This window comes from Dromaius novaehollandiae, chromosome 38 (assembly GCF_036370855.1).
Source record: "Dromaius novaehollandiae isolate bDroNov1 chromosome 38, bDroNov1.hap1, whole genome shotgun sequence".
Taxonomy (NCBI): domain Eukaryota; kingdom Metazoa; phylum Chordata; class Aves; order Casuariiformes; family Dromaiidae; genus Dromaius; species Dromaius novaehollandiae.
Window position 1 is genome coordinate 247081 of NC_088137.1, and position 10649 is coordinate 257729.

Here is a 10649-nt window from a genome sequence, read left to right on the forward strand (position 1 = left end):
CCCCTCTCCCGGGCCCCCCCGGTGCTGACCGGGGGTGGGGGGGCGCCTCCCTCCCCCCCCCCGCGTGGGACCGCCCGGGGGGCGGGGGGGGAGGGGCGGGGCGGGGGCGCGGGGGGCGGCGGACGCGGTCGCTGCAGCCCCGGGGCCGGCGGGCGCGCGCGCGGCGGCGGCGGCGCGGGGGGGGGGCGGGGGGGGAGTGGCGGGAGCGCGCGGCGCGGCGCGGGGGGGGCGGGAGCGCGGCGGGGAGGGGCGGGGCGAAGGCGCGCGGCGGGGCGGGGCCAGCGCGGGAGGGGGCGGGGCCACACCCCACCCCTCCCTCCCTCCCTCCCCGCGACACTGCTGCGGGGGAGACCGCGGCATCCCCCCCCCAATAGCGGCCCCGGGGGGGCAATAGGGACCCCCCGGGGGCATTAACCCCCCCCCAGGGCAATAGGGCCTCCCCGGGGTATTAACCCCCCCCCCAAGGGGGAACTGCCTTCCTGCACCCCCGGGGTATGAACTCCCCCCTTCCGGGGCAACAGGGCCCCCCCCGGGGTATTAACCCCCCCCCTTCTGGGGCAATAGGACCCCCTTGAGGTATTAACCCCCCCCCCCGGGGCAATGACATCCCCAGGGTATTAACATCCCCCCCCCAGGGCAACAGGACCCCCCTCCCCGGAAGAACTGCCCTCCTGCCCCCATGATGCAGAGCAACAGGACCCCCCCCAGGGCAATAGGACCCCCCCCGAGGCCAACAACTTCCCCCCCCCCCCAGGGGCAACAGCACCATCTCCTCCAAGGGGTAAAAGCCCTCCTGCCCCCCCCCCCAGGGTAACAGCACCCCCCCCGGGGCAATAGTTCTTCTGCCCCCCCCAGGGGGTTACTGCCCCCCCCAATAAACACATACCGGGTCCGTCTCGCTCGTTTAATTGCAACAGGAGATAACGACCCCCCCGCGGCGACGGGGCGTCGGGGGGCTGAGGGGGGGCAGTTGTGGGGCTGTTGCCCCACTGAGGCCGGGGGGGGGGGGAGGCAGCGCGGGGCCCGGCGGGGGGGGGGCACAGCCCTGCGGCCCCCCCAAAACAGGGGACCCCTGGGACAGGGGGGCAATGGGGTGAGAGGCCACAGTGACCCCCCACTGCACCCCGGGGCACGGGGGACGTCCCCGGGGGGGGTGACATGGGGACATCAGCCCGCGTCACCACCCCGAAACGGGGGGAGAACCCCATGGGGCGGATGTGGGGCCGCAGGGGACATCCCTGGGGGGGACAGGGGGACATCGGCCCCCTCTGCCACCCCGAAATGGGGGGACAAGTCCCTGGGGCAGATGTGGGGCCGCAAGAGACGTCCCTGGGGGGTGACATGGGGCCACCAGCCCCCTCTGCCACCTCAAAATGGGGGGAGAACCCCCCGGGGCAGATGTGGGCTGTCCTCAAGGTGGGTGACACGAGGCCACCAGCCCCGGTCACCTCCCCGAAATGGGGGCAGAACCCCCGGGGCAGATGGGGGGCCGCAGGGGACGTCCCCGGGGGGTGACACGGGGCCACCAGCCCCCTTCACCTCCCTGAAATGGGGGGGAGAACCCCCCAGGGCAGATGGGGGGCCGCAGGGGACGTCCCCGGGGGGTGACACGGGGCCACCAGCCCCCTTCACCTCCCTGAAATGGGGGGGAGAACCCCCCGGGGCAGCTGGGGGGCCGCAGGGGACGTCCCCGGGGGGTGACACGGGGCCACCAGCCCCCTTCACCTCCCTGAAATGGGGGGGAGAACCCCCCGGGGCAGCTGGGGGGCCGCAGGGGACGTCCCCGGGGGGTGACACGGGGCCACCAGCCCCCTTCACCTCCCTGAAATGGGGGGGAGAACCCCCCGGGGCAGCTGGGGGGCCGCAGCCGGGGCAGATGCGGGGCCGCGGGAGACCTCCCCGGCGCAGGGGGGCCGCCAGCCCCCCCCCGCCTCGCCGGCCGGGCCCCCCAGCCCCGCTCAGACGCCCCCGAGGGGGACGGCGTCCAGGGGGCCGGGGGGGGCCGGGGCGGCCTCGGCCCCCTCGGGGTAGATCTCGATGGTCTCCACGATGGCCAGGGCGCTGCCGTAGTCCCGCGCGGCGTTGTTGGCGGCGGCGGCATCGGCGTCGGCGTCGGCCTGCGCCTGGGCCAGCGCCTGGCGCTCGTGCTGCAGCCGCTGCTGCTGGTGCAGCTTGCGGTGCTTCCAGAGGTTGGAGAAGGAGCGGTAGGCCTTGCCGCAGGCCTCGCAGCGGTAGGGCCGCTCGCCGGTGTGGATGCGGCGGTGCTCGGCCAGGCGCACGGCGATGGTGAAGGCCTTGCCGCACTCGTCGCACTTGAAGGGCTTCTCGCCGGTGTGCAGGCGGCGGTGGTCCTTGAGGTGGGTGGACTGGCGGAAGGCCTTGCCGCAGTCGGGGCAGGGGTAGGGCCGCTCGCCCGTGTGGATGCGCCGGTGCACCTGCAGCGACGTCTCCGTGCTGAAGAGCTTCTTGCAGTCGCCGCACTCGAAGCTCTTGGGGCAGGGCGGGCGCCGGGGGGCCGGGGGGGCCGCGGGGGCCGCGGCCGGGGCCGCCGCGGGGGCCGCCGCGTCGCCGCCAGGGCCGCCGTGGACCCGCTCGTGGGCGCGGAGGCGGGCGGCCGAGCCCACCTTCTTGCCGCAGGTGGGGCACTCGAAGCGGCGGCTCACCTTGCCGCACTTGTGCTCCCGCAGCTGCAGGGCGGTGACGAAGGCGGCGCCGCAGCCGCCGCACACCTGGGGCTGGCGGCCGGCGTGGCTGAGCTGGTGCACGTCGAGCAGGCGCCGCAGCAGGAAGGAGCGCCCGCACTGCTGGCACTTGTAGGGGTACTCGCCCGTGTGGTGGTAGCGGTGCATGAGCAGGCGGTAGGGCCGGTGGAAGTGCACGCCGCACTCCTGGCACTTGTAGGGGTAGCGGCGGCTGTGCACGAAGAGGTGCTGCTGCAGCGTGGAGGACTGGGTGAAGCGCTTCTGGCACACCTCGCACTGGTAGGGCCGCTCGCCCGTGTGCGTCAGGCGGTGCCGCAGCAGGTTGGCCTGCGAGTTGAAGCTCTTGCCGCACTCCTTGCAGTGGAAGGGCCGCTCGCCCGTGTGCGTCAGCAGGTGGTTGCGCACGTGCGACTTCTTCTTGAACATCTTGCCGCAGGTGGGGCACTTGTGCCGGCGCTCCAGGCGGTGCACGAAGCGCTGGTGCCGCACCAGCTGCAGGTGCTTGGAGAAGACCTTGCTGCACATGAGGCAGCGGAAGCTGGGGCCCGGCGCCTCCCCGCCGTCCACCGAGTAGATGATGGCCAGCGGCACCGCGTCGCCCGCCTTCCGCGCCTCGGCCGGCTCCGGCGCGGCGTCCTCGGGCGCGGGGCCGGGCTCGGCGGGCGCCGGGGCGGGCGGCAGCGGCCCGTGGCTGCGGCGGTGGTAGAGGAACTTGGTCATGTTGATGAAGGCCTTGCCGCAGGCGCAGCGGTGCAGCGGGTTGGGCGAGTGCGTGCGCCGGTGGGCCAGCAGCACCGCCTCGGTGTCGAAGGCCAGCCCGCAGTCCAGGCAGAGGAAGTGCGACTCGCCGCTGTGGCCGCCCAGGTGCTGCTCCAGGGCGGGCGGCGAGGGCAGCACCTTGCTGCACAGCGGGCACTGGAAGGCGCCGAGGCGGTGGCAGCGCAGGTGCAGCTGCAGCTGGTGCGCCGAGGGGAAGAGCTGCTCGCACTCGGCGCACCGGTGCTCCGGGGGGCCGCGCCGGGGCCGCCGCGCCGCCCGCCAGCCCCCCCCGGCCCCCCCGGCCGCCTCCTCGGGGCCGTTCTTCAGCTCGTAGCTGTGGTCGCCGGCCGCCGCCTCGCCGCCGCCGCCGCCGTTGGCTGCGGGGGCGGGGGGCGGCGGGGGCGGCGGCGGCGGGGGCGAGGCGGGGGCCGCGGGGGCGGCCAGGTGGGCGGCCTGGTGCTCCAGGAAGTCCTTGGGCGTCTGGAAGAGCTGCAGGCACTCGCCGCACTCGTAGAGCAGCAGCTGCACCGCGCCGCCCTCCGCCTCCTCCGGCTTGCGGTACGAGTGCTCCAGGTCCACCAGGGCCTGCCCGGGCGGCGCCGGGGGGGGGTCGGGCCCGGGCGCCGGGGCCCGGTGGCTCTGCCGGTGGGCCAGCCACACCTCCTGGCTGCTGAAGAGCGCCTTGCACTCCAGGCACTCGTAGTGGATCTGCCCGGCGGCCGGCGGCTTGGCGGCCGGCGGCTCCGGCTCCTGGCTCAGCAGCTTGATGTGCAGCTCCTGGTGCTCCAGCAGCTGCCCCGGCGACACCAGCAGCTGCCCGCACTCCAGGCACTGGTACTGGCTGCTCTCGGGCACCGCCAGCGCCTGGTAGTCGCCGGCCAGCCCCACCAGCTCGTAGTGCTGCTCGGGGCCCAGGTGGCCCTGCTGGTGCAGCAGGGCCTCCTCCAGCGAGGCCGAGAGGTGGCTGCACTCGGAGCACACGTACCGGTGCTCCACGAGCAGCACCGTCTCCTCCGCCGCCTCCGCCATCGCCGCCGCGGGGGGGGGCTGCTGCGGCGGGGGGCGCCTGCGGGGCGGGTGGGTGGTCACCCACGGAGCCGCGCCGGGGGGCCCGGCCCCACACCCCGACCCCCCCGACCTGTAGGGACTCCCCCCGGTCTCCTCGGACCCACAGCCTGGCCCCCTCAACCCTTAGGGACTCCCCCAGGCCCCTCAGACCCACACCTCGCCCCCCCCCGACCCTTAGGGACCCCCCCCGGTCCCCTCGGACCCACACCCTGACCCCCCCCCGACCCTTAGGGACTCCCCCCGGTCTCCTCGGACCCACACCCTGACCCCTCCCCGACCCTTAGGGACTCCCCCGACCCTTAGGGACTCCCCCCGGTCTCCTCAGACCCACACCCCGGCCCCCCCTGACCCTTAGGGACTCCCCCCGGTCTCCTCGGACCCACAGCCTGCCCCCCTGAACCCTTAGGGACTCCCCCCAGTCTCCTCGGACCCACAGCCTGGCCCCCTCAACCCTTAGGGACCCCCCCCGGTCCCCTCGGACCCACACCCTGACCCCCCCCCCGACCCTTAGGGACTCCCCCAGGCCCCTCAGACCCACAGCCTAGCCCCCCCGACCCTTAGGGACTCCCCCAGGCCCCTCAGACCCACACCCCGGCCCCCCCTGACCCTTAGGGACTCCCCCCGGTCCCCTCGGACCCACAACCCAACCCCCCGACCCTTAGGGACTCCCCCGGCTCCCCTGACCCTTAGGGATCCCCCCCAGTCCCCTCAGACCCACAGGCCCCGGCCCCCCCTCAGGGCCCTCCCTGAACCCTGAGGACCCCCTGTCCCCCCCACCCCGGCTCCTATAGGTTTATATGTTCCCCTCAGGGTCCCCCTGACCCCCACAGACCCCCGTCCCCCTCCCCGGGTCCCCCTGACCCCCATGGACCTGCATCCCCTCTCGAGCCCTCCCTGACCCCCACGGACCCCCGTCCCCCCCCCAGGGCTCCCCTGACCCCCACGGACCCCCGTCCCCCCCCAGGGTCCCCTCCGACTCCCACGGACCCCCGTCCCCCCCCCCCCAGGCCCCTGCGGCCCCTCAGCCCGCCCGACCTCCACGGAGCCCTGCTCCCCCCAGGGCCCCCCCGACCCCCCCGGGGTCCCGGCGCCCCCCAGGGTCCCCCCTGCGGCCCCTCCTCGCCCCGTCCCGGCCCCCCCGAGCCTGCCCCTCCCCCCGCCCCCCCTCACCTCCCGTTTCGCTCTTGCTCTTGCTCTCGCTCCCTCTCGCTCCCCCTTCCCCCCCGCCGGCACCCCTCAACATCCCGCCTCCCCATTGGCCGCCGCGGCCCGGCCAATCCGAGCGGCCGCGCTCGGGGCTCTCGGCCAATCGGGGCGCGCGCCGCGTGGCCCCGCCCCCTTCCCGGCCTCGGCGGGGTGCGTGGTGGAGGGGGAGGGGGAGGGGGGGAGAGCTCGCGCTGACGTCAGGGCGGGGCTCCGCCATGTTGGGAGCGGGGCAAACCAACGCGGGGGGGGAGGAGCGAACCAATGTGGGGCGCCCGGGGGGGCTGGGTCTATGGGGGGATCCAGGGGGCGGATGGGGGGGGTTAGAGCGAACCAACGAGGTGGCTACGGAGGGGGGTGTGCGGACCGCACCAACAATGCAGGGCGTGGGGGGGTGGGTCAAACCACTGTGGCAGTTCCGGGGGGGAGATCTTAGAAGGAGACCAAGGGGGCGGGGAGGAGGCGGGTGAGACCAACGTGGGGCGGGGGGATGGATCAAACCACTGTGGGCAGTTCCGGGGGGGGGAATCCCGGGAGGAGACCAAAGGGGCGGGGGGGAAGCGGGTGAGACCAACATGGATGGGGCTGGGGAGGGGTGAATTGGGGGGGTTGGGCCAAACCACCCTGGCAGCCCGGGGGGGGTCGGGTAAAACCAATGCAGTGGGGGCAGCTGGGCCAGACCACTGCGAGGGGGTGGTTTGGGGCAGACCAAGCAGAGCGGGGGGGGTGTCGTCATCCCCCCCTCGCAGGCCCAGGGCGCCTGGGCTCCCAGCGGGGCCTTGGGGCAGAGCGGGGGCCCCGACCCCCCCCGACCCCCGGGCCCGGCCGGCGGCGGACAGAGGCACGGAGGCGGCGCGGGGCTCTGTACACTTCTTTATTGTTCCCGTGGGCGACACACTCGGTTACAAAAAATGTCGTTAAAAGAAGCAGAAAAAACCACGAACAACGAACGAGGCGGGAGATCAAGTCACGCACGCGGCTACCGGGGACGGGGCGGGGACACGGCGAGGGGCCGGGGAGGCCCCGGGGCAGCCGAGGGCCGGGGCGGGGCTAAGGGGAGGAGGCGGGGCTAAGATGGGTGGGGCTAAAGAGATGGGGAGGGGCCGGTGGAGGGGAGGGGCCAAGAGGGAGCAGGGCTAGGGCAGAGGGGAGGGGCTAAGAGAAGGGGTGGAGCTAGCAGAGAGGGAGGGGCTAAGAGAAGGGGAGGAGCTAAGAGATGGGGAGGGGCTAGGGCCAAGGGGAGGGGCTAAGACAAAGGAAGGGGCTAAAGGAAGGGGCAGGGCCCCAGCTAAGGGGAGGAGCAAAGAGAAGGGGAGGGGCTAAGAGGAGGGGCGGGGCTAGGACCAAGGGGCGGGGCTATGGCCAAGGGGCGGGGCTAAGGGGGGCGGGGCACCCTGGGCCTGGCCCGGTAGCCGGGGCCGGCCGGGGCCCCGCAGCCGCTCGCAGCGAGACTCGGACGTTCCCGTTCCCAAGGACACGGAGTCAAAAATATACATTTGTGGGGCCGGCGGGGCCGGGGCTGGGCCGGGGCCGCCGCGGCCGGGAGGGGGGGGGCAACGGGGGGATTTTTATTTTTATCATTTTTTTCAGAATTTTCTTTTTTGCTTTTTTTCTTTTTCTTTTTTTTAAAGCTTTTTTTTCCCACTATTATTTTATTTCTTCATCTCTTACAAAAAGGTAGCAGGGTTGTGTGTGGTGAATGAACATCTTTGGTTTACTCTGTATTTCGCTCTCCTCCCCCCGAAGCCGCCCCCGTCCCGGCATCCCGAGGCCTCTCCGGCCGCTCCCGGGCTCCGGCCGCTCCCACGGTCCGGCACCGCCAGGGCTCGGCTGAGGCGTTGCAAAGGGCCAGCGGGTGCACGGCTGGGGACGGGGTGCAGGGATGGGCACAGGGAGAAGGGATGGGGACAAGGAGAAGGGATGGGGACAGGGAGAAGGGATGGGAAGGAGGGATGGGGACAGGGAGAAGGGATGGGGACAAGGAGAAGGGATGGGGATAGGGAAAAGGGATGGGAAGGAGGGATGGGCACAGGGAGAAGGGATGGGGACAAGGAGAAGGGATGGAGACAGGGAGAAGGGATGGGAAGGAGGGATGGGGACAGGGAGAAGGGATGGGGACAAGGAGAAGGGATGGGGATAGGGAAAAGGGATGGGGGTAGGGAGAAGGGATGGGAAGAAGGGATGGGGACAGGGAGAAGGGATGGGGACAAGGAGAAGGGATGGGGATAGGGAGAAGGGATGGGAAGGAGGGATGGGGACAGGGAGAAGGGATGGGGATGAGGGATGGGGACAGGGAGAAGGGATGGGGAGAAGGAGAAGGGATGGAGACAGGGAGAAGGGATGGGGATAGGGATAAGGGAAGGGGACAAGGAGAAGGGATGGAGACAAGGAGAAGGGATGGAGACAAGGAGAAGGGATGGAGACAAGGAGAAGGGAAGGGGAAACGTGGAGATAGGGATGAGAAGAAGGGATGGGGATGGGGACAGGGATAAGGGATGGGGACAAGGAGAAGGGAAGGGGAGGGGGAGAAGAGATGGGGACAATGTGGAGATGGGGATGGGGACAGGGATAAGGGATGGGTTGGGGGTGCAAGTCTCTCTCTCTCTCTCTCTCTCTCTCCCCCCCTCCCTCTCTCTCTCTCTCTCTCCCTCTCTCTCGGGGCTGTGCCCAGCTCTGCCCCCCAAGCAGGTTCGGGGGAAGCCCCGAAGGTGGATTTCGGGGCCGGACTGTCCCGCCTGAGCGACTCCACGAGGCCCAGGCACGCTCCCGGCCCGGCGGCCCCTCCGCAGCCCGGCGCAGCCGCACATCCCTCGCCAGACCGGCCGGGCTGCCCTTGGCGTGTCTAGAACAGCAAGAGATACCTAGAACAGCCAGCGTGGCTCCGCGCTCGGGGGGTCCCCGGCACGTGGGACGGCAAAGCCCCCCCACGCTCCTCGTACAGCATGCTCCAGCCTGGAGCTCAAGGGGAACCAAGAACCGGAGCTGCACCGAGAACCGGAGACACACCAAGAACTGGAGACACACCAAGAACCGGAGACACGCTGAGAACCAGAGACACGCTGAGAACCAGAGAACTGGAGACGCACCAAGAACCGAAGACACAGCAGGAACCGGAGAGCCACCAAGAACCGGAAATGCACCGAGAACAGGAGACACACCAAGAACCGGAGAGCCACCAAGAACCAGAGACACGCTGTGAGCCAGAAAGCTACCATGAACTGAGACACACCGAGAACTGGAGATGCACCGAGAACTGGAGATGCACCAAGGGCCAGAAAGCCACCGAGAACTGAGGAGCCACCGAGAACTGAGCCACCAAGACCAAAGGAGCCACCGAGCAAGCAAGAGCCCCTCGCACTCGCTGCCGGAGCGAGCTGGGGCAGGCACCGCCACCACAGCCCCACCAGCCTCCCCCACCAAGACCGACCTAGAACCACAAGGGCGACCTAGAACCGGCGCGCGGCTGGGCACCGTGGGCCGAGGCCTATTTGGTTGAGCGCACATCTATGAGGTATATGTCCGAGGAGCCTCGGGAGAGGGGGCCGCCGGGCGCGGGGCGGGGGGCAGCTGCCTCCCTTCCCGCCCGCTCCAGCCCTCTTTGGCTGCAAGACGAGCAATTTGCTTCTGTAAAACACCGACGGATGCGGTGGGGGTGAAGGGGGGGGAGAGAGAGAGAGAGAAAGTCCTAACTCAGCACAGCCTTGTGCTGTGGAGGCCCCCGAGGCCACGACACCATGGAGGACCCGGAGGCCACGACACCATGGAGGACCCGGAGGCCATGACACCAGGGAGGACCCTGAGGCCATGACACCAGGGAGGTCCCCAAGGCCACGGCCCTGCGGAGGTCCCCGAGGCCACGGCCCCATGGAGGTCCCCGAGGCCACGACACTGTGGAAGTCCTGAGGCCACGGGACCATGGAGGTCCCCAAGGCCATGACCATGTGGAGGTCCCCGAGGTGTCACCTTCGTGGAGGTCCCCGAGGCCGCGTGCACCGGCCCCCCGGGGCTGCATCACAGCGGCTGACTCATCATCGTCACCTCTCACGTCACTTCTACGTCCCACAATTACAAATAAATTAACGAGGAAACACGCTCAAGAGACCTTCCCGGAAGCCGGACGCCTGGGGCCGGGCCGGGCCGCTCCCCGGGGCCGGAGGGGGCCGAAGGGCTCGGCCCCCCCCCCCCCACAGCCCCCCGTGCTTCCCCTCCACCCCCAAAACACCCCGAAAAAGCCAAAGCAAAATACAAAATCGGGCAGGGAGGGAGCCGAGGGGGGAGGAGAGGGGGGTGGGGGGCGGCCAGTCCGGGCTGGGCTGCCCCCGGCCCCGGCCCCCCCGCGCGCCCCCTCCAAGCGTTTCTATTTGGTTTCTCTTTAAAGTATATGAGGTATATGGCGAGCTATCTCCAAAGAGCCTGGTGGGGCCGCGCCGCGCCGGCCCCCGCCGGGGCGAATATTTGGTTTGGCAGCTGTAGTTTAAAGCTTGGTTTTGAGACTTATCCGGGGGGGGGGAAGGGGGCAGCGGCTGCATTTCGGGGGGAAAGGGGGGGGGGCACGTGGCCTCCGACCCCACGGGGCTCGGAAGGGGCCCAGGCGTCCGAGCCAGGGACCAGCCCGAGATGCAGCCGCGGCCCCCGGGGCCCCCCCGGACACCGGGGCCCGACGCGGGGCGCCGCCACTCAGCTCTGCGCATGGAGATAGGGTCATTTTTGGTCTAGAATCAATTTTTTTTTACACTTTTTGGTTCTTTGAGGTTTTTTTGTTTTTTTTCTTTTTTTGTTTTTTTTTCTTTTTCTTCTTTTTTTTTTTTTGTTGTTTCAACATCGTCTCCGACTTTCCCGCATTTGGTTTCGGAGGGGTTATACTTTCCCCCCTTTTTCTTTTTGTGTGTTTTTTCCTCTCTTTTCCTACAGGAAGAA

At 70.2% G+C, this 10649-nt stretch overlaps 1 protein-coding gene across 1 annotated transcript; it reads right to left on the reverse strand.

Annotated features, from left to right (window-relative positions):
• Window positions 1–1839: 1839 nt before the first annotated feature.
• On the reverse strand, window positions 1840–5802 carry ZNF574 (zinc finger protein 574). Its single transcript, XM_064503526.1, has 2 exons — window positions 5700–5802; window positions 1840–4527 (listed from the first exon to the last, which is right to left on the reverse strand). Exons 1-2 carry the CDS (start codon window positions 5783–5785, stop codon window positions 1959–1961), a joined length of 2655 nt encoding a protein of 884 aa, XP_064359596.1. The 5' UTR covers window positions 5786–5802; the 3' UTR covers window positions 1840–1958.
• Between the last annotated feature and the right edge of the window lie 4847 nt (window positions 5803–10649).

Excerpts from the sequence above, each read along its gene's own strand:
- ZNF574 (XM_064503526.1), bottom strand. The coding sequence starts at position 5,785 with ATGGGGAGGCGGGATGTTGAGGGGTGCCGGCGGGGGGGAAGGGGGAGC. Across the intron at positions 4,528-5,699 it reads GAGCAAGAGCGAAACGGGAG|GCGCCCCCCGCCGCAGCAGC; the intron begins GTGAGGGGGGGC and ends CCCGCCCCGCAG.